Genomic DNA, 23,610 nt, shown 5'->3' with positions numbered 1-23,610 from the left:
TATATATATATATATATATATATATATGTATATATGTATATATGTATTGGTGTTGTGGCATTGACAGTTCAGCTGTCTTTACTTTGATCTTAAAGACATACATGTTTCTGTGTTCTGTTTCAGCTAATCAGCACACGTCTGTTAGCGACTTCATCAATTAGATTTAGCTTTTAAGGCTAGCCGAGTTGAGTTAATAAATATCTCACACCTAGAACACATTCTTCGCATGCCTTAAAAACAATTTCCAATCGCTTGAGTAATTGGCCTAAAGAAAACTCTGCCAAAACTAAGCAATTGGAAATGTTATTTACCTTCTATAGCGTTCAAATGTAATAACCTAAGTAATTGTTGAAATTACTTTAAAGAAAAAATTAATATGCAAGTAAATGTGACGAAGATTTTAACTTTTAGTTAAGTGTATGACTATGTTTCACTTATTATTTTAAGATTATTATCTGGATTATCTTGGCGTCATTATATAAGCATTGCTTGTCATCAGTGGCTACGCACTCAGCTGTGTCCTTTCTAAAAATTATCATCGCACTCATTAAAATCTATAAAATTATTCAGAAAATGGCTTTGCCTGTTAAAAGCATTGAGCATGAAATTCGCACTCACATTATATACATACTCTAAATACTGTTGATCCATTTTCGATCAGTGTCTATTCAGGCGTGTGAGAATTAAAGTGTACATATTATTGCAGCTATTAAATAACATTTAAGGCTTATAATTATCCCAAAAATTGGCTTTATAAAATGCCATGCGTCTAGCGCGTGAGTCTCATATACATAGTTGTTCACTGACCGCATTTGAAGGTGCTCAGAAATTATTTGAGGTTATCAGAAATTATTTAAATGTTTAAACGAGTCACCCTGTTGTTGGCTCTCAGCCTGTGTCTCAGTGAAATTCCGCAACTGACTTGGGTAACATAGAGTTTTTAACGAAAGTGTCTAGAGCTAGGTTTCTACTACTCTATTTCTTTCCTTTTCTCATCACTTTCTCTAAGACAGGCGCGTTCCGTCTCTGTTTCGCTGAACATGTCCCTGACCCGCAGCGAACCGGATGAACGAAATGAGAGAATGGCTCCAGCTAAGCTAAATCAGGAGCTACTGCAGTCGTGCATGCGCGAGACGGATGTGTCTATGTCACAGCTGAAATTCTTTCGGCTCAGCCTGCTCTTCAATGATAACAACAACGGGGAGAACGAACTGGCCCTGGCACCTGGCGACGGTGCTGATGCTGAGCTGAGCACGGGCAATAATCTGCCCGACTTGGACTATGGCAATGCGACACCATTTCTGGATTTGAAGCGTAATGAGCCGCTGCAGTGTTTTGTGCGCTGCCTATACGAAAGCCTGGGCCTGGTGCACTATGACATGATGCTAGAGGAGGCATTCCGAATGCAATTGCAGGGCCTCATGCAACGCCTGAAGCCAGAGCTGAAGGAGTGCAGGGACATGAGCAGCAAGAATCGCTGTGAGGCCGCCTATAAGTTGCATTTGTGCTACAATCATCTAAAGAATCTGGAGACGGAGCAGCGACTGCGCGAGGTGCTCGAGCGCAGCGAAACTGGCGGCGATCCGGCAGCCATGGATAATGAGGAGAATGAGAATGAGAATGTTGTGAGTGAAGCGGACAAGACCAACGAGATCAGTCAGCGCTTCAGCGAAACAACGGCACAAGCAGCATAAATTCAACCATAATCTGTATAGTTTACATATATATACATATGTGTGTGTGGCAAAAAGTAAGGCAAAGTTTTATTGCTGCAATAAAAAATGTGTGGCACGCTTTACGGCTGTGCTTGCTCTAATAAACCAAAAAAAAGGCATAATTTTGGGCTACAATTGAGCTGCTCAATTGTACATAAAAAAAAAAAAATAATAATAAAACAATTGTCCAGGTATATAGCATTTTGGAAAAAATATATTGTCGGCGTCCAAAGGTCAATAAACGGCTTAAGCGGCCAAACATTAATATATATAAATTATAAATATATAAAAATATAAATCTTCGGCGTGTCGAAGATATAATATCCTTGAAAACATATTCCTACTGCAACTTTTAGAAAACAGAAAATGTTGCCATGTAAGAATAAGATGTCGAACAACTAGATCCGGTTGGTTCCGACATATGTAAGACGGACCTATGCAAAGTTTCAAGGCGGTATATATACCCACATAGATGATGAGTGTTACATTTACTTATAACATATTACTGTTATCAACAAAGCGTCATAGAATAACATAATCATAGTATAATATCTTTATGTTTCAATAACATGTTAACATAGCTGTTATTGTAACACATATCTAGGTATAGAATTATATCCCATAGTCTCTAACATCATCCCAAAAAATGTAATTCCAGCTATTTTCAGTGTGAATTTCAGCATATAGTCGTGCCAAATAATTAAATAGTTTATACATCAAATTCACAATTATTAAAAGAAACGTATGCAGGAAATAAAAATTTGACGCTAGGTTAGAAATTTGAACAAGCACAATTGTACGCCATTATTGCGAAAATTAAAACAAAATTGAAATTTAATAACTTAATTAAAAGTATTTTTATAATTCGGTGAACTACAAAAGCAGCTAATATATGCAGCTTTGACTATATAAGTAGCTTGCACTAGTACAACAAAAATCAGTTCTAAACATTCGTAACAAGATGAAAGTTCAGATATTTGTGGTTGTTTTTGTAGTGTTCTCTCTCTACGAGCTGGTTCTGGTAAGTATTTTAAATGTCTCAGAACGATTTTTATAGCTAAGCATCACACACAGTCGCAGAGTGCTGCAGACTTGGCTGCCTATAAGGAGAAACAGCAGGCTTGCATCAAGGAGCTGAAAGTACCCGACGCGGAGGCCGCACAAATCGCAGCCGAAAAGGAGGTGGCCAACGCCTCTGAGGCTTACAAGTGCTATCACAATTGTCTGTACCAGAAAATGGGCCTAGTGACAGCCGACGCTAAGCCCAATAGCGAGAACATACTGAAATTTACCCAGATGCGTTTCAACAAAGCACCGCTGGACAAGATCAAGACCCAATTGGCCAGCTGTGGCACAAGCGTTGCAAAGTCCGCCAACAGCTGCGATTTCGCCTACAACTTTGAGCAGTGCATGGTCAAGGCACTCAAGGCATAAAGGGGCAAGGATTTAAGGGTCAAACGGTGCACTTTGCATAAATGATAAGCGAACAGCGGCAATCACGCAATGAAATCCGTTAAATAATAAAGTTATTTTACAATATTAACGCATTTGCCGCATAATCATGATGGTGGGCACGCGCATTGTGCATTTAATTATGCAAATTGAAAATGGCAAATGAGCCAATACATATACTCAAACACACGCACACAAATGGAAGAACTTATATAGCAAGTATATATGTATATATGTGTGTACAAATATGTGCACATAATCCATTTAAGCTGCTGGCTTATGCCCAGTCCAGAGGCCAGTAAAGCTGCAATTAAGCTGTGACAAACTGTGACGCATCCCAGCGAGTGAGTGCAAGCACCCAAATGGACCATGGGTTGCATTTAACTTGTCCCAAAAGCTTCGCTATCTATTTGCACATTTCTAAACAATAATGTTTATATAAGCACATGCCCTTTTCAGCACCTAGTAAGGCAAAACATCAGCAGTTGGCGGCTTATGTATAGGACTTTTATAAAAAACATACTGAAACATTCGCTGCCAAATTCAGTTGTTTCTCATGCTCTATATGATGGGAAAAATGCATTTCAAAAGAACAGTTTGTTACCAGTGAAAAACATGCTCGCCGAGCAGTGCATTTGGAAGGCAGCAAAGTCCGTTTGGTTAACTGATACACGCACACGCACATACACCCACCCTCACACACACAAACACCTTTTGTTTTGTCTATTATGATATATAGTTATTATTATTGTTTTTCAATGCACGCATAAATTAATTACAATTTGTCAGCATGTGCTGGTCGCTGCTTTAAGCCTGCACCTCGATGGGCTTGAAGGACTCGAAGCATTCGTGCAATTTAGTTGCCGTATCACAGTTATTCTCGCCCTTAATGCCACCGCATTTGGTCAGCGCCTCGCGTGTCTTCTCCTCGCCAATAAGTGCGCCGAGCTTCTTAAGAACAACCTCCTCCTGGACAACGCCGTCCTTGAGTGTGCCGACCTTCTCGAAGAAGCAGTTGGCAAAGCACTTGATATTCTCGCTGGGGCTCTTGAAGTCCTTGGCCTTCACCTTGGCGACCTCCTCTTCGGTCAGGTTGACCTCCTTGGCGCACTGCTCACCATACTGCTTGGTCAAAGCCTTTTGATCCTCGGTCAGCTCAATGGGCTGTGCATTTGGGTGTGGTAATGGGTGAAAACAGATCGAAATCAGTTTCTGTATCTATTAGATATAAGTATATGCTAGCTCCGACTCTTTTATTCGAAAGCACCTTTTGGATTTAACTGTACTTTCTTTTTAAATGAACTGGAATCTTATTATATCTGTATAGAAGATCCATTAACACTTCTTTTTCTTTTTAAATTTATATCTCATTACTGTTCTTTAATTTTCTCTTATTTTCTGTAATACCTATATCTTTTGATATTTGTGTAACTCATCTCATTTCTTCCCTCTTCTACTTTTTTTTCACATTTTTTTCCTTAAATTTTTTCTTCCTACATCTAATCCTATTATAACAGTTTCAGAATCGTATATTATTCGCAATATTGTTCGGTTTTTTTCATTACTTCTTTTATTCTTCTTTACTTCACTTATTATTTGATTTACTTTTTATCTTATAGTTCTTAAAATATCACTACTCTTTTCTTATTTTTGTTGACTTTAAACTTAAGTACTTGTCGCCTGATCTATTATTTCTACTAACAGATTCACATTTTATTCGAAATATTATATACCCTCAACTTATCTAATTATTTGATTGTATATATAATAGTTGTGATATCATTTCTATTTCTATATACAAATATAACCTATTTCTTTTTTCTGCTTTTTTCCTTAAGGGTCAGTGCCAACTTTTTTTCTAATATTATTTCTAGCTTCTTTTACTTCTCTTCTGATTTATTATTTCTACTTACCGATGCCATAGCCAGAGCCACAAACACAGCACTCAAAGTGATCACAAAAATGGGATTCATTTTTATATTTTTTATGTACTTATGACTTGTTAGAACGCTAAAGAAGTTCTGATGCTGTGTGGAGCGGCGCGCTGTGCTTTTATAGTCGAATTTTGCAGTAATGAAAGCCGGTTTGTATTTTAATGGGCCTGCGGCAGTGATCTATTCAAGCTGTCGCTTTTTTGCCAGCTTGTAGTTTTATTTATCTACTTTTGTTTAAGGTCTTTTTTTGGTTGCCATAATGGCAAGTACTTTCGTCAACTTCTAGCCTGCGGGCGGGAGCTATGAAAGCAAACCTATTTTTCTTCTAGTTTTGCTTTGGCACATTTAAGACGAACGATCGAATCAATTATGCATGCAGACGGGCATTGTGCAGACGTCTGAAGTGTGGTCTCAAGATCATTAGTCTGCTTTTACCGAATTATGTTTATTTTATCGAAGTATGTTTTGATTTTATTTCATTTTGGGTACAGCTTTAGCGGTAGTTACTTGGCAGCTGCTTAATCATTATCGCACTACTCAATCAGCGCGACCAAATGAAAACTTTGCACTTTGCCAAGAATCTCACCCACATTTTGGACTGGGGACTTTTGAGATATATATCTGAGTGCGAGGTGTAAGTCGTATTGAAAGTTGAAATGCGCGAGGAAAAGTCAAAGGAGCACAAGAAGAAGTGGCAGTGGATGAGGAAGCTGAAGCAGAAGTAAAAGACAGACGACGGCAAAGTTTTTTCATTTGAATCCTATTATTTCAACGTAGTTGTAATCTTATTATCCACGAGATGACAACAAAATGACATTTAGAAAATTTCACGCTGTGTGAAATGTACAAAAACAACAAAAAAATACACACGCACACACACACAAAGGAAAACCAAAGCAAATACGGGAATGCAAGAAAGTCAGCAGAGCAATGCGTGTAGGTGTAGGGAAAGAGAGAGAGAGTGAGAGGGTAAGAGGGAGAGAGAGAGAGAGAGTTGGCAGTAGCTGTCGCTGATGCGTAATGCGGCTGCCACTTCTAGCTGCTGCTGCCGCTTCTTCTTCATGTTTTTCACCAAGTTTTTCCCGCTCTTGTCTGCCTGTCGCTGCTTCCCTTTTAATTTCAATTCTGACATTTGTTTGTCTGCTGTCAAAATAAAGTAGCTTTTGCTCGAAAGAAATAAACCAAAAACAAGAAAAAAATACAGATTGCGATTGAAAATTGCCAACGCTTTGCGCCCAACAAACCAACCGCCCACCCATCCACAGCCACACCCACACAAACACTCAAATAATAATAATAATAATAAACTAAAGCTTGTTTGACTTTGTGTAAATTCTTTGAAATCCTCACGTGGTAATCTTAATTCAATTTGTTTGCGGTTCGCTGAACAAACTTCAAAATTGAAATCTTGAAAGTAGAATGTCGATAATTTAGACATATATATAAGGGACATATGTTTACAGCAATTTAACAATGTGTCCACTTCGCATGCACTTGGAAAGAAAGTTAAACCTAACCTAAAATAAATTTATTTTAAATTTTTAATTGAAAATTAAATTTTAGATCGGCCTGCAAACCAATTAGACCTTTATTCTAAATGAACATTTTGTATATATTGGGAAAAAGTAGTTAAATAGTAAATTTTTGAAATTTATTCTTGTTAAAATTATTTTATGATTTCATGATTCATGTAATATTATTTTTAATAACATAGATATTGCTAAAAAAAAATGCAGTCTGTTCTTTTCCATATTTATAAAAAACTGAAAAAATTCTTAATAAAAGCTTTAAACATTGTTTTAAAAGAAATTGAAGCTAGCAAAAATATTATTATTATTATTATTATTTTTATTTTTTTATTATATTTTATTTTTATTATTATTTTTATTATTATTATTATTATTATTATTATTCTATTTTATTATTATTTGTGTAGCTATGTTTTTTTATTTTTTTATATATTATTCTATTATCTGCTGAAATTCTATTAAGATTATATTATTTGAATAATTTTGCAATCTTCGTATAAAATATAATATTCGGCTTTAAATAATAATAATAAATGTAAACTGTTGTTTTTCGTTTTTTTTTTTTTTGTATTCCTTATAAAAAAGTTTTTGTTTATATCAACGAGTTCAACTTTTATCAAAAATGTTGAATATTTAATAGATTATTTTTGGAGAAATTTCTTTGCTTAACTCCAACCTAACTCTAACCTTATAAGACTCATCTTGCCCATTTATGACAGATTTAAGTGTGAGGCCTAGCTTTAAATGATGTACGTTGCTTAGTACTTGAATTAAGTGTAAAGCCTTATAAATAGAGTCATAGATTCCAAAACCTGGCCAGACAATGAGCTGTGCTTGATTGTGGGGCGAGTTGCCAAATGGCTTTTCTATAAGCTGTGTCTTGCTCTCTCTCTCTCTCTCTCTCTCTTTCTCTCTGTCTTAATCTATAAGCAACAGCAGCTGTCTTTCCCCGCCTCTGCCCGCCCAGCCAGCTAGAGACCCAAGTCGCCTGCTAAGCTACGCTAGAAATTAAGTACAATTTTCATTTTAAATTAAGCTGCCAAGGATGGCGGCCACCCGCACGTTGCCCCCGCTGTCTGCATTTACAGCATTCGACGTCATTAATCACCACAGGAGCAGCAACAACAACAACAACAACAACATTAACAACAACAAGTCTGGGCATTTGTCAGAGCCTTTTGGTTTTACTTTGCTCTGAAGCATTTTCTAATCGTCCAAAAACTCAGCCGAAAAACTTGTGCAGCACATGTCAGAGGGCGCCCCATGCCGCTCTGCCCCCTTCTGCTACTGCCCCTCCGCCCACATAACTATGTAAACTCCAATTTGGTAGCCACCTGTCTAAAAGGGGGACTTCCCCTCTTTCTATTTATTTTTTGTTTGTGCTTTGGAGAAAAATGGTCGCTAAATTTGCGTGAAAAGGCAAATAATTTGAAATTCCCGCGGGGTTCTAAATAAGTAAATTTAAATTGCATTTGTATGCGTTAAAAATTTGTAGCCTTTTATTTATATATATTATTTCAACATTTAATTTTACGGATTGTTGTTGCTTTTTTTTTTGTATTTTTTGTTGGTCGGGTGGGTATTGTGGTGGGCAGCACAACAAGTTTCTGTTGCTGCTGTTATAAATTTGCGTGTCAAAAGCGACGCGGAAAAGCTGATTTTTTGTTGATGTTTTCGCATTCGAATGCAAAGTTCCGACCGAGTACCATTTACTACGTATTCCCCATTAGTTGCTCCTCAACTTCGCTTGTGTGTGTATGTGTGTGTGTGTGTGTGTGTGTGTGTGTGTGTTTGTGCAAATGTTAATGTCCTTATCAGCGCTTCAGCATTTTTACATGTGTCCCGTTTGAAATATGCGGCGCTGTTTTTCTGGCGCTTTGCATGCGGTCGAGTTGAGTTCGGTGGTTTTATACCCTGCAGCAGAGCTTTAAAGGGGTATATTCCATGTGCAGGTGATGTCCAGTTGAGACACTCAATTTGAATGAAAACACATTTACTTACACACAAATTATAAATGTTTGGCATTCAGAAACAAACAAGTTATTCCGATTTTCATATTACCTTAGGTTTCAGATTTCTATTTCTATGAAATACCTATTTACCAGGCACATAAATCTAGTATATTATAACAATATATTCCTTTTAGAATTTTTATCCTTAGCATTTGTTCAGTTGTAATGTATTTACTCCAAATAAAATATTTTTATTTGTTCTTGTATAAATAAGATTTTATATAAGTATTTCCGTTATTTTTATATTGCGTAGTTTTGTAACCATTTAAATCAAGTAAAGCTCCATGCTCAAAGTTATTTTTATCACAAGCAAGTTTCATTCAAACGTTTTTCGCGGGTTCTCCGCAAACCCCGCGTGCACCTTCATAACATAAAGTAACTACAGTGAAAATGTTGGCTTCCTATCAATCAGTCAGTCAGTCATTCAGTCAGTCAAGCAAACAGTTTAATATGTTTAGAAACATATTTAAGTCAATTTTCTACAAGCTTATATCTTTGTCAGGTATTACAGGGCATATTGACAAGGAGTTTACTAATTTAAATTGTTCGGACTCGTACTTTTTTGTGTGCTACTTCCGTTGCAGTTGATGTCAAGTGTCAAGTGCTGGACAGTTGAAGTTATTTATTATAACGACAATTACATAGAAACCGATGTTGGTGGTGCTGCTGGTGGTTGTGGTGGTGCTGGTTGTGGTTGCTATTGCTGTTGCCTGGCGGTTCACATGTTGTCAGAGCGTTTTGCCCTTTGTCAATAATTACATTTGTGTTAAATGCAAATTAGAAAATGCCACGAAAAGTCCGCTGAAAAAGAAGTGGCCATAATGTGTTTTGTCGTACGTTTGTTATGGCTGCTGCTGCTGCTGCTGGCCACGCCCACCAAAATCACACACACTTACACACGCACACACACACACACACACCATTTGCGAATGTAATAAAATTGCAAGGCAGCAGCATGAGTTACGCCCACATTTTGCACAGAAAAATCTCTTACGCCAACATTTCGCTTTTGTGTGCATGTTTGTTATGCTGTCGCTGCCCCCTTTTCTGCAGCCATGCCCCCTTGCCGCATGCCCCCTGAAACGCGTGCCTGTTTCAGTGCCCTTTCTGCATAGCAAAGAGAAAAATTTGCTAATGTAATGATGCTTAAAAGTGTTTCAAAGTATTTCTAACCATTTGCCATGTTTATTTTTATTTAAATGCCAACATGTGCGTATGTGTGTGCTTGTATATATATACGCATGTGTGTGCGTGTGTTTTGTGAGTCTGTCTTTTGGGTATTTGCATTTCTCTTAGTGGGCGTTTGATTGAATTGAAAATGCTTGCCAAAAAATGTTCTCCCAGTTTCCCTGCTCTTTCTTTCTCGTTTTCCTTTTTTTTTCGTCTTAGCTTTGCCTTTGCTTTTGTCGCTGCTTTGTGCGCTGTTTCACTCAAGGGTTAAAGGAACTCGCACATAATTTGCTAAATGGCTTAAAGTGTGAGCTGGGCACAGCTTTGAAATCCCCAAGCCAAGCCCATGACAAATCAACACAAGAGATTTGATGCAAAAGAACTTTTGCTAAAATTAGAATTTAATAGAAGTTGAATTTAGTTTTTTAAGTAATTGGCTGATGACATGAGTTATACGGTCCCTTTTCGGTTTCCGTTGAAACTTGTTACAAAGCTATCTATATATGATGTAGTTCTCCTTATTGGCTGTTGCATTAAGTCCATTTTATTAAAAATTGTGATGAAAGAAATAAATAGAAAAAAAAGATGTCACAACTAAGAAAATAACCTAGCATTAAATGAGATAGAGAATAGTCTAGTGTTAAGAGGACATTGTTAAAATCGCCATCATCATAAAACCATTAAATAACCCTTTAGGCTTAGATCTAATTAATTAGATTTAGATTAAATTCCCAAAAATAAGAAATACAGAAAATCAAGTAGACTTTCTTGCTAAACAAAGTTAAATGCCAAAATGCTATTAAACTTAAAAATCGAATTCGGCGAAGTCATGGTATTATATTAAGTAAGAAAACAATATATATTACATTAATTTAAAAAAAAATGGTGTCTTTAAATTTGAGCTCAGAAATAAACTAAAAATGATTTTGTCTCCAAAATTGGAAAGGTTCACTTTTAAACTGGAAACAGAAAGTTTGATTATAAATAAAATCATAATTTCTTAAAAACATTTAAAAAAAATAACAAGAGCTCAAAATATTTATCAATTCATAATTGGCATTTTTTATATTAAATGCTTAAAAATAAAAAAAAAAAACTATAAGTTGCTTTTCAAATTTCAATTCAATTTTTTTCAAAATTAAAATAAACCAATTCTACAAATACCAAAACATACAAAATTTTAAGAACTTCCTAATTGTTTTTTAAGAACATTTTTTAGGAAAGTATTTATAATAAATTTAAAAATTAATAATTGATAAGATATTAGTCCCTAAAAATTAAAAAATTAAAAAAAATATTTCAGAAAACGAAAAACATATTCTAGAAAATAGGAAACATAAAACATAAGAATTGAGAATCTTAAACAACATCTATTTAGGTGCACAATCAATAACTCGTTCGAAAAATAATTATAAAAAAAAATAGCTAGAGTTTTGACAGGCTTCTGATAGCAAGTAATTAAAAGTCTTCTGTTTAATTGAGTTCTTGAGCTCTGTTATCTATTTCTTTTATATGCACATTCCGGGGGCTAAGTATGCTCTTTAGCCTTTTCTCATTTATTTTGCTCCGGCTCAATGCCAGCTGTTTCAAGCTCAAGTGTTGCTGGTTTCACTAGCCACATTTTATTTTTATTTTTTTTTTTTGGTCTGTGGTATGTAAGCTTCTCCATGCGCACTTGTATTCACATAATACCATATGCTCATATCCATATCCGTATCTAACGAGCGCATGCTGCGCCACTACAGCCACTATAATATGCCAAATTAAAACTTTAACTAGCGCGCCGAGTGTCCTACAGCGTTAGCGTCAGCACAAGGAGCAAGTGCAGCAGCGGCAGCAGGAGCAGCAAAGCCGGCGACACACTGTCATCATTATCATTAACAGACGCCACGGTTCGTACCTTCTAGGGGCAGTCGTTGCCGTTGCCGTCGCCGTCGCCGTGCCGTCGCCTTCTGCTTCCGCTGACGCTGCTGTTGTGGCGCTTATTATTGTCGCTGAAGTGGCCGCCATGAGCAGTCGCTGCTGCATTCGTTCTGTTGCAATCACGCCCCTTCCTGCAGCCGCCTTACTAAAAGTGACAACGCCCGAGCACATGACGGAGGCGCAGCTTCCGTTGCAGTTTGTTTTTTTTTTTTGTTCACGCTGCGCGCAGACGGCTTAGCATAAGTATCTCTACTTGTGTGTGTGTGTGCGTGTGTGCTGGCGTGTTTTTATGAGCTGTTGGCATAAAAAACAAAATGCACGCGTTAATCTTTCTAACAAACCAAGGCTCTATGTCGCTGTGTGTTTGTATGAGTGCGTGTGCGTGGCAAGGTTTATGTTGCAAATAACTTTGCTTGCACTTTGGCCTAACATAATTTATGCACTAGCAGCCCGTACTTAAACAGTGGGCGTGGCCAACAGGCAGCACCAACACACACATTTATAATTACATGCTTAGGATATATGGCCAGCATTATTGCCGAGCACTTTTCAGCATAATGCAACTGCCGAGTACATAATTAAATGCTGCGTTGCAAATTAAGCGAATCGCAAGGTAAGAGAATTAATTTTATTTTTAAAGGAAAAGCTGAAGTTTACGCAGAGGTAAAACACACTGTTGCATATGTGTGCATGGGGATTTTTAATAGGTATAGATAAACCTAAATATAATTTTTATATTTTTTTTATGTAAATTTTTTTTATGTCTCTTAGACTAAGTTGAAGTTATAATTCATAAAATAGCTGATTGCGACATATTGTTAATTAATTAAAATAATAATAATAATAATAATAATAATAATAATAATAATAATAATATCAATAATAATGATAATACAAATAAGTTATAAAATGAACAATGAAAGTAATAATTATTATAATAGTACTAATTAATTATTATATTCAATGTCTCGCCCACTTTTTACATAAATGTGCCCAGATTTTGGATCGTATCTTGATTTTAATGGTTTCATTTTTTTCAATAAAGTAATTTAATTTGTTAATTATAAAATTCTATTTTAAATGTTCTTATAGATTTTTTACAATTTTCAAAAGACCATTTTAATTTATTTATAAATTTATTAATAATTAATTTGTATTCTTATTTTATTTGTTAATATTTTTTTTATAAATTAATATTGTTATATCCAGTAATTTGTACACAATGAAATCAGTTGGTTTTTCATGTTCAACCAGTTTTGAAAGAATAATTGCGCTCTCACGGCAAACGTGTTAAGCAATTGGTCTAATATTGTTATAAAATTGCAAACGGCCCAGTGCAAAGCACTACGAAAAACTTTTCTCAACCAAAGCTAATATATTTATCTTATCTTAACTTTAATCACACCTATTTATAATATGACAAGTTTCTGAAGCACATAACCAAATACTCGAATGCCTTAATTCTTTAAGCCCAAGCAGCTAAAGCTATACACAATATGCACTTGCCTCTAACAATTGCTCGTTTGTTACCCTTGCAATTTTTTTGCAGATAAGATATTTGGCTCTTACCGGCAATACAAGTACTCGTAGTTGTACTCCTACTCGTACTCGTATCAGGCATAAATAAAATGACGGACCTCTTATCAAGCTGGCAATGAAATGTTGGCACCCAAACCTCGAAGCATTCTACAAAATACTAAAACACAATTTGGTCGAATTGTACCTAATGCTCTCTGTTTATATTTTGACTCAATGGATGGGCGCATGCGTTGCTTAGTACGCAAACTGAACGCTCAACTAGCATGTGGCGCCACTGTGCGGCTCTCTGAATAACTTGCGCTCTCGCTTTTTGAGTACGCGCGCTCTTTTCCTCTCTCTCTCGCCTCTCTCGCTTTGCCAGCTGTTGGCACGAGTTTAGATCGTGTATTTGCCGCCTCGGCGCCTTGAAGCATGCTTCGGGTTTTTCCTTTATATTTATATATGTATATATATTGTTTCTTTTTTTATTTGGTTTTTCCTTAGCAGCCTCGTTGCCTGTTGTCGTTCAAATGCTTTGGCTTGGTTGGCGAGCGGAGCGGGGGCGCGTGGGACAGCGACATTGTGGCTGTTGTTGTTGTTGTTTCTGTTGCTGCTGCTGCTGCTGCTGCTGCTGTTGTTGCCTTCAATTCAATTTTTCGCCAGCTGTTGTGCTTAATTTGAACTTTAAGCATTTTCCTTTTGGCCGCCGTCGTTGTTGCCTTCCTCGCCTGGCTCGTCCTTTTCAGCGCATACGGCATTGTTGTTGTTTGTGTTGTTGCTCGCTTGACTCATTGTTGTTGTTTCGGGCATTTCCGGCTTTAACGCTGCGGCGACAGTTCAATGCGTATGAAAAACCCATTGGCATCGCCAGTTAGCTGGCCCCCATTGTAGGTCAGCCTTTTAACCGCTAATGAAGACTTATACCAAAATGAGCGCTACTTGTTACGGGTTTGCGTCCCGTCTTCTGCTCCATTTTTTTTTTTTTTTTTTTTGGCCGGGTAATGCACTTATTTATAGGTAGTATATTGTAGCGTTGGATTCCGTTTCAAATATAGCCAGTTGACAGTATAAATAATGTGTTCCTTTGCCAAAATTTATGGCACTTGTATGTCTTCTGGTCTGCTCCAACTTGACTGCTATAAATTAAAGCGGTGTAGGTGTGTGTGTGTGTGTGTGTGTGTGTGTGTGTGCAGAGCGCGCCCACCCACACATGTGCTGGGCAGAATTCGACACGCAAGGCCACACATACATACACACACACGCATACATATATATATAATTTATATATGTATGCTTATAAAAGTAACCGCTGCGTAAGCGGCTTTTGTGGTTTTAAAGTATTTAGGCATAATGATTAGCCACTCATTAATTGCTGAGGCCACTTGATTTGACTAATTAAACAGCTGTTTAACAATCACTTTTACTTCGTATTCATTTAACAACTTTCTCTCTTTATACTTTATTAACACATTAAAACTACATAGTAATTCTTTTCTAAATTCCATACGTCGTGTGTGGCGCGCGCCTTAGAGATATATTCTATAAAATCGTGCAGCAAATGCAAGGTCGTGGTCCATGCCCATGTCCATGTCCATGTCCATGTCCGCCATGTGGTGGGCCGCCATGCCCGTGGCCTCCATGTCCGTGTCCTCCATGCCCGTGTCCTCCGTGTGGCGGTGGCATTTTTTTTTTTTGACTTAACTTTCAAATTTGTTGACTTCACGTGCGTTACGCGCGAGCTTCAGGTGCTAACTAAACCCTCAGATAGCTGCCACAAAAACCATATTATGAATTTATACCCGGCATATTTCACGATAAGCCTTATCTAATCTTAAGTCGAATATTCTGCTAATCAATATAACAAATATTTGGGTACATATCATGAGTAATAGCAATTAAGCATGTAAATATTTTTAGTCATACACAGTTAAAAGTTTGGAAAACCCTGCTAATAACTGACTTTTAGATAAACCTCAATAGATAAGAAATAATCAGATATGAGGTGTCCGCTTTTATCTAAGTTTGACTAATAATGGTATTATTCTTACATATTTTCTTGTTTGAAAATATAATATTATATATTCAATTGTATAAAGCTGCGACCATGTTGACAAATAATATTTCGACACTCTTAAATTGTGACAAATTTCTTTTTCATATTTCCTTATTTACATTCTCTTGTTCCACATAAATATTATTATTCTTCTTCCTCTCCCATCGTATGAAAAATGATTAAAATGATTGTAAATCAAATACTAATTAGCACAGTATGCAACAAAAATCTTAAACAAAATAGATATATATTGGAGAAATATTCATTTCATTTTCATATTCAAAAACGAAAGAAAAAAATATACTATGAAAGGCCTCAATTACTTGATATATCTGATACTGAATACCAGACTGTTTCCTTAGGTTTCTATGCGCACATTCCAACAGATATTCTGCCTCATATTTTTATTAAAAAAGAACTTAAGAGCTTTCTTAAGGCATTTGTTTTGTTCTGTAATTATTTTATTTCTTTAAATGTATTATTTATTAAATGGTTGAATATAAAAATTAGTTTTCATGTGGTATAATATTTAAACTATATAAATATGCTTGAGAGCTTAAGAACGATTTCATATAGTAAAGTTATATGAAACCAAATTATATACATAAATTGTATATGGCCTGGTATTCCAGAGATTGGGTTATGCTACATTAACGCGGTTGTGGTCCAGGTCCATGATGATGCGGCGGCGGGCAATAGTGCGGTGGAGGAGGTCCATGGTGATGCGGCGGCGGTGGTCCATGATGATGCGGCGGCGGTGGTCCATGGTGATGCGGCGGCGGGCCATGGTGGTGCGGAGGCGGCGGTCCGTGATGATGCGGTGGTGGAGGTCCGTGCGGGTGCATTGCTTATATTTGGCCTTGAGCAATTTCTAAATGCGAACGACTGGAGTTACTTTGCTCAACTGAACTCACTTAACTGGGTCTGCACAGGTTTTATAATATTATAATACACTTCGTATTTTTATGGTCTTGAGATAAGACTTATCTAATCAATGCGGGTTTCTCGCCCTAATCAATTGTTTGTTTATTAAGCTAGCCAGTTCAGTTTATGTCATGTTTATTAGCAACGTTTAATAAACAAGCAAGTTTGTCATGAACAGCTTGGAGTATTGTTTTGTTTTGGAAAATCCCCGTAAAAGGTATTTTTTGACAAGATAATTGATAGAACGAAAATATTTTTAAAATCTATTTTCAGTTATTAGTAAGGCAAGGCGAAAGTGTAGGAAAATTTCAACCGGAACCAGCTTGAACGATTTTAAAGGACTTCGAACCGACGATAAAACTGGTTTTTTGATTAAAAAATTTTATTAGAATTCAATTAAAACTAAGAAATATAACTTGAATATCATTATACATATACCAGCTCCAGCTTAAAAGGATTCACACAAAGTATATTTAAAGAATACCAGAACTTATATAGTATATATATATGTATATACTGTACATATATACCATTTGTATTTTGACTTTAAGTTAGATATATATATATATATTTATCAACAAATGTTTTATAAAAGGATTCAAAGTAAGAAAAGAGTTAATAAATAAAAAGCATTTATATATATTCCATTTGTATATATTCAAATATTTATACCACATGCATTTTGAGAGTAAGTTGAAAATACAGGTTTACCTTTTTCAGTTATGCTAATATTTGCATTTCATTATATATACCAGTATTTATCAGTATTTGTACATCTGTATTAATACACATATATCTATGTACCACTATGCATATACCTGTATTTATATCCCAGTATAAAATACCGGAATGTATATACCAATATTAACATATCAGTATTTATCCTCCAGTATTTATATACCGGTACTTACATACCAGTATTTATATATTAAATACAAGTTTTTTTGAAGTATGAAAAACCCGTTTACTTTTTATCAGCATATTTACATTTTTATTACAAAATTCAAGAAAATATATAAATAAAATTATTTATATGCCAGTTACATCTTCTTTTATTTATTAAAGGACTCGAAAAAACTAAAGATAAATATAAATAAAGTCCTAGTCCTAGTCCCAATACACTGGAGGTGGGTTGTTTTAATGGGGATGGTGTGGAGGTCCTGGCGGTCCATGATGATGAGGCGCTGGGGCCTGATGCGGTGGATTCGGCTTGTGTCCATGATCGGGACCATGTCCATGTCCGCCTGGATTATGAGCTCCTGGTCCGGCTGGTCCATGTGGTCCTGGTGGTGGTGGCATTTCTTTCACTTAAAGCCGTTGACAAATTTAAAAGTAAAATGTTCGTTATGCTGCGGTCAATTCAACCCTATCGATTTGCCAGGTTCATTAGATATTTATATATCATGGCAAAGCTTTTTCAAACGCCAGTTAACTGTCAAAGTTGGAAAAGCCCGTAAAAGTTGGTTTTTAGCCTGGCCTTGTACTTATATAGATAAACTTGAAGGTGTGAGGTAGGTGAAGGTAGGCTATTATCAGCATTGTTAAAGAGACGATTAATCATTGTTTAAATTCATTTAATGAGCAATATTTTTTTTTCTTTTTATTTTACATTTATTCGCGTTTAACAATGTAAAGCTTGCTTTGAAGAATATTTTTTTAATATTATATGAATTTCTACAAGAATTTACGTGGCGCTGGGTCCACTGAATAATGTTGAAGGTATTTGTTAATATTGAATTGTTAATTTATAAAAATGAATTTTCATTAGACTTAAATATACAATTATTTTAGTTGAAATTTGTTGCTGGAATTATAACAGGGACTTTCCCCTATTGATGTGCGTATTTACGAATTACGAATTTACGAATTGAGCCAGCGATTTTTCGCTTGCTATGCATATTTCAGGTTTGATTCGAACCGACGACTTTCCACTCAACCAGCGACTTTCCGGTTGCAATACATATTCAAGCTCTTGCAGTCAAGTCAAGATTATCTTTAGTATTCATTTAGTATATATTATATTCGATGTTATACTTATTTTAAAATATTAATTTCCCTAATTAATTCCAAAATAGTACATACATATCTTAGCGTTCCTTTCCGATATATAGATAGCTGCCTATAAGTATGCAGCACATATGAGTGTGCAAAGCGATTGAGTGGCTCGCCTGCTGCGAGATATTTGCTCGCATGACCTGACCAACTAACTAGCCAAACTATAGAAATGCGAGCAGAAAAAATACATGCGACCCACTTGCTAAACTCTCCAGATGCCCTACAAAAACGAAACCCAAAAGAAAATAAGTAGGTAAAAGAGAAAAAAAAAAGGGCAGCGGATTTGGCTTTTTGAATTCAATTAATTTTATCTGCATCAATTTAGCCTTTATAATCGCATCAGAGTGCGCCAACTCGCATAGCACACATACTCAGTCAGAGCAGCAAGAAGCAGCACAAGAACGAGTCACGGGCGAACCAACCGATAAAATCCCAAAAAAAAAAAAAAATAGTAGAAAAACCCCACTCGAAAGAGCCGCTGTTGCTCGTAAAATGTATAAAGTCATTGCAAAAGCCAATTTGTATATCAGCGACGGACTACGATGGAGGCCCAACGATTATCAAAATGCGAATATGGCACAGGGCGCCGGCAAAACTTACTTAAAATGCCCTTAGCTTACGGGGTGGGTAGCTGGGCTGGGATTGGGTTGGGTTTCGGGCTCTGGGCCACGGCCTGGGCTCTGCCGCTTTCTTCATGGCAACAATTACATTTCACAGATTTACGTTTCTGGGCGCCTTTGGTCGCGTGTGTTGCATGCTATTAGTGTGTGTCCTTTATTTGGCTTATGGAGCTTACATTACCGCCAACTTCTGGAACCCGGTCCGGGGGCACTGGGGTACCGGGGTAACTGGGTAACTGGCTTTCGACTGTCGCTGATGTGTGCCGTCTAAATATGAGAATGTTGTGTGAAAATGTTTAAAATCCACGCGAGCTTTTCAAGCGCAAATGCTTAGCACGCCAGTGGACGTGCACAGAGCCGTGGGCAGCGGAAGGGGTTTCGATTTTTAAACTAAAGCAGCTCCACACTTGCATACGAGGAAACGTGTTACAGGAGACAAAAAGAAATATATTTCTTTTTAGAACCTTACGGAATTTTAAAACAAATCTTAAAGAATAACTAAATTGTATGTTTATTTATAAAGAAGTTTTTGGGTATTTGTCAATTAGTTTCCCTAATTTTTAGATTTTTAGATCGTTTTCATTTAAATATTTTTGCACACTTTCGAATAGTTAATATATAAAAATCAAAAATAAAATGAAAGTCATAATTTTGAAAGACTTTGATTTCTTTGTGATTTTGTCATTTCTATTAGAAAATATAACTTAACTTAAATGGGGTCCGAAAATATATATGGGATGTTTGGACTTATAAATCGATTAATTTTAAAGAAAATATTGAAAGCAAAATAAAAACATTTAGCATTAGTCATTTTTTGGGAATTTTTAAATGAAATTCTTAGGTCCTTTTCATTAATACATTTTTTTAAATATTTTTGAAGACGCAAATGAGAGCTTACAACTAATATATGTTTATTTAAAATAATAAAAAAAGACAATATTTAAAATATTTTTTTAGTTTTTATATATTCTATAAAAGAATATCTGTACTTTAAGCTTACGAAGCCCCACCGCAACCTAAATGCGTGCCTACGCCGCTGGACATAATAAGCAGCAGTTGGGGGCTGGTTGGCAGAGTTTAAGGCGTGGTTGGCGTCCACTTTTGCATACCAAAGCAATGGCGTGTGAGCAAGAACAATACCAACAATAAGAGCAAACAAAAAAGGAAGTAAATAGTGGAAAAGGCATAAATAATAGCAAATAATACGGCGACAATGCGCACAAATTTGCCGCTAAAGTGTAGTCATTGTCGGTCTCGGCCTGTGTGCGTGAGACAGCCAAAAAGAAGGCGGCAACAGCACGGGGAGGCTTAGGTGGGCCTGGTCACACTCGAGTTGCCATTTTGCATGAATTCGCTATTTAAATTTATTATACATTAGATTTATGTGCGCGTTGAGTTGCCCCTACCATGCATATATGACGACGCCTACGACTCTTAACACTTATCATTGGCCTTTTGTGGTCGCTCTTGTGGCTTTAATTTCACAGTGTTTGGAGGGAGTTACATAATCCCCCAACTGAAACCTAGAGCTGGGTGTGTTTTAAGTGATTTCTTACACTTGGCTGAGCCACTGGGCATGCACAATTATTATTATGAAGCCAATCGGTGGTGTGGTGGCTCGTGTGTGTGTGTCTGTGTGTGTGTTTGTGCCACTTCTGTCACATGACTTGCGGTTGAATATTATTATTTGCTTCTCTTTTTTTAAATAATAATATGTTTTCTAGCCTTGCGTGGCTTACAACTGGCTGGTTGCAAGAGGTGCTTATGTGAAGTGTGACAGAATTCAAAGTTGAAACGGAAACGGAAACCTGCACGCCTGTCCCACAACACGCAGTCCTTGGCTTGTATAACGAATTGCGCTACTTCGATAGCAAATATATGATTATCGCTAATCCAACATTGGTTTTATGAAAAATAAATATTGCTTTAATATTTACATTTTCCAATAAGCTGGCATGCAAGCAGATAAAGTTGCCATTTGAAAGCCTATCAATAATCGTTTCAATGAAGTTATGGAAGAAAAAGTTTAGAAAAGGTCCACCGTTTTCAAAACTCCAGAATAAAGCTCTAAGCCTGCCAACCTGTGCCGGTTTTTAATAAATAAGTTATTTGGAAAATGTGTTATATTTGAACAATTTTCTGTACATTTTGTCGAGGCGAAAAACTTCATTTGCTTCACAATTTTTGATTTTTAATGTTGTTTAGTTGCTGGACGGCAACAGTGTGTTGTATTTTTTTCTTCTCAATTTTCTAAATAATTTTCAATTTTCTTAAATTTTTTAATACTTTTATATAAATTGAAAGTGGAAATTACATCAAGTTTATTTTATGCAACGTAAGTAAAGAATTGACAAATTTACAAAGACAACAAGGGATGGTTATATTTCTTATTTAAGTGTCATTTAATTTTATGCATAATTTGCAAGCTATACAATTTCAAATATAGTAACAAAAACCAATTTACTTTTAATAGTTTTATAGACGATATTTATTTGAAACATTTAAAATGAAATCAATTGTGGGCTATGTGCCCAAAATGGATAGTGGCGAGGCATTGCCCGGCTGGATGAAATTTGACTGGAATTCAAAAGTGCAACATGATATCTATAGAGACTGGGGCACATACTACTCCCATCGACGGCGAGAAACTTTTGCCTTATACTACTTAACACAGGCATTAGGCCTGGATGATCATGATTGGTCCACACTTTACAGACGCAGTTTGACCCGGGGCAAAGCAGCGCAGATCGAGGAAGCACTAGCGGATGCTGTAAAAGCGGCTGGTAAATCTATAAGCAAATATATTGTTTAAGCAACCCTAATCTAGCCTAGCCCATGTTCAAATAGATATTGCTATGCAGAAATATGGACCCAATTGCCCAATTAATCTACAAATATGCGATGCGCTATTTGAGCTTAACCGTTTTGAGAAATGTCAAGTTGAGCTACACAACAATATAAGACGTTTTGTAGGTGTTAAGGCGCACACTTTTGAAAAGCGTCGCGTAGTGGTGAGTTCTAGATTAATTCAAGAGTTATAGAACTATTTTCAACAAAGTGCTTTGTCCCAGCTTCAAGAGATCATTAAAGATGTCAATGATAAGGCCCTGTCATTTTTTTATCTGAAAAACTTTAGGCTGGTGGAACGCGTCAGTGCCATTATTAAAGAAAAAGAAATGGTAGATGATCGTCCCTTGTGGAAGATATTGAAAGAGCTCGATAAGTGCGATATACTTAGCATTCCTGAAGAAGAAGTGAGTGTTGATTAGGTTTCGGTAATTAATGTTTTCCAAATAATATATCTGAACAGGAAGAGATTTTGTCTCCACTGGAAATAGCACGCAGAAAGCGTGCCTTTAATGTAATACATCAGACCTATCTGAATGACTCGTGGTATGATGTGTTATTCATGAAGAACTTGCGCAAGAATCCCAGTTTGCTGCTAGATCAGTGCAAGAATTCCAGGCTCTTTCTGTCTAAAATGTCTAATAAGCAATATGATATTGTTCGGCGTTTTATAGTAAGTATCGAGTCAATAATCCAACATTAACTGAGCTTATATTCAACGCATTTATTGATAGAAAATGATTCATTGCCGCAATCCGCTTTACTTGATAAGCTTCTTGAAATACTCAAATAAGAAAATGTTGGAGAAGAATAAGGAGGCGTATCTATACCGCATACAATACCAGACACATCGCAATATGATTGCTGATCTAAGACAGATTCGTAAGCTGCGAAAGGATAAGAATGTCAAGGTATTAAAAAAAAAAATATTATTTTTTATACACCTCTACTTGAATGTTTTGTTAGCATCTTGCGGAATACGTTGAGAAAATAATGGGTGATTATTATGTGAACAAAACAAATCGTGTCATGTGCTGGAAATTTGAGTTCTTCAATGAGGTCTATAACACCATGGCTCTGACACTTGCCGAGCAATATTTTTTGCCCAAGTATTTCAGGGTCGATAAACATTCATTTATGGAAGTGTTACTGCTGCCCGTGGATAAATTCAAAGAAAACACACCATTTGTATTTGGGGATCGTTCGACATATCAAGATGGTGACCTTGTGGATCCCGTAGCGGTGAGACATAGGTAATCGTAATTAATTAAACCTCTAATGGACAAATTAAAAACTAAATTATGCACTCCAAATAGGAAGCTAATTATACGCCTCGAGAGACGCATTCGATTTGCAAAATATTCGATTGAAAAATGTTACCTATACCATCGCATAGCCAGCGTTCACTTGAGCCAGTTGCACTACGACGAATGCTGTTTGAATGCGCGCAGAGCTATCAAAGGTACAAAATTAATAATGATCTGTATCATTTTTGTCTAATACAAAATTTTAACCTGGCTCTTAGAATGTCAAAACTGCAACAGCCTTATCTGGAAGTTCCTGAGTGTTTTGCAAGTAATCATGGCGAATGCACTGCAGCACAAGGTGGAAAAGATTAAAGAGGCTGCCGATGAGGCATTGCCAATTGCCCTGCAACTAAAGTCGCCAGAACTAGTTAACTTTGTGGATGTCTGTTTCTACTATATCGAGGAGCAGGTCTCCAAGAAAGCCAACTCCATTCCAAGTCAGAGAGCCAGCAAGGCATCCACTTTATCTACTTTATATAATTAACCAATTAATTAAATATTAACGAAACAGTTATGGACTCTTTAGTGACTTCTGCAAAGTTTCAGCTTTA

The 23,610-nt window shown here is 36.3% G+C and overlaps 4 protein-coding genes and 1 long non-coding RNA gene across 5 annotated transcripts in view; 3 read left to right on the top strand and 2 right to left on the bottom strand.

Annotated features, from left to right (window-relative positions):
- Positions 1-23,610, bottom strand: part of LOC138911392 (uncharacterized) — a 69,564-nt gene that overhangs the window by 27,851 nt on the left and 18,103 nt on the right. The gene's annotated exons all lie outside the window — the stretch shown is intronic.
- Obp56c (Odorant-binding protein 56c) lies at positions 797-1,816 on the top strand. The gene is made up of 2 exons (XM_070210273.1): positions 797-926; positions 1,014-1,816. Exons 1-2 carry the CDS (start codon positions 858-860, stop codon positions 1,692-1,694), a joined length of 750 nt encoding a protein of 249 aa, XP_070066374.1. The 5' UTR covers positions 797-857; the 3' UTR covers positions 1,695-1,816.
- Obp56b (Odorant-binding protein 56b) lies at positions 2,619-3,240 on the top strand. Its single transcript, XM_002049082.3, has 2 exons — positions 2,619-2,736; positions 2,790-3,240. The coding sequence occupies exons 1-2, from the start codon at positions 2,677-2,679 to the stop codon at positions 3,147-3,149; spliced, it is 420 nt and encodes a 139-aa protein (XP_002049118.1). The 5' UTR covers positions 2,619-2,676; the 3' UTR covers positions 3,150-3,240.
- On the bottom strand, positions 3,880-5,235 carry Obp56a (Odorant-binding protein 56a). The gene is made up of 2 exons (XM_002049083.4): positions 5,081-5,235; positions 3,880-4,331 (listed from the first exon to the last, which is right to left on the bottom strand). The coding sequence occupies exons 1-2, from the start codon at positions 5,138-5,140 to the stop codon at positions 3,975-3,977; spliced, it is 417 nt and encodes a 138-aa protein (XP_002049119.1). The 5' UTR covers positions 5,141-5,235; the 3' UTR covers positions 3,880-3,974.
- Positions 21,091-23,573, top strand: LOC26531397 (uncharacterized). The gene is made up of 9 exons (XM_015174837.3): positions 21,091-21,240; positions 21,379-21,688; positions 21,753-21,916; positions 21,977-22,159; positions 22,216-22,425; positions 22,487-22,663; positions 22,719-23,005; positions 23,069-23,214; positions 23,278-23,573. Exons 2-9 carry the CDS (start codon positions 21,412-21,414, stop codon positions 23,541-23,543), a joined length of 1,710 nt encoding a protein of 569 aa, XP_015030323.1. The 5' UTR covers positions 21,091-21,240; positions 21,379-21,411; the 3' UTR covers positions 23,544-23,573.

The sequence above is a fragment of the Drosophila virilis genome, chromosome 5 (assembly GCF_030788295.1).
Source record: "Drosophila virilis strain 15010-1051.87 chromosome 5, Dvir_AGI_RSII-ME, whole genome shotgun sequence".
Classification (NCBI taxonomy): Eukaryota; Metazoa; Arthropoda; class Insecta; order Diptera; family Drosophilidae; genus Drosophila; species Drosophila virilis.
The sequence above is the reverse complement of the archived record's forward strand: the minus strand, read 5'-3'. Positions and strand labels throughout refer to the sequence as shown.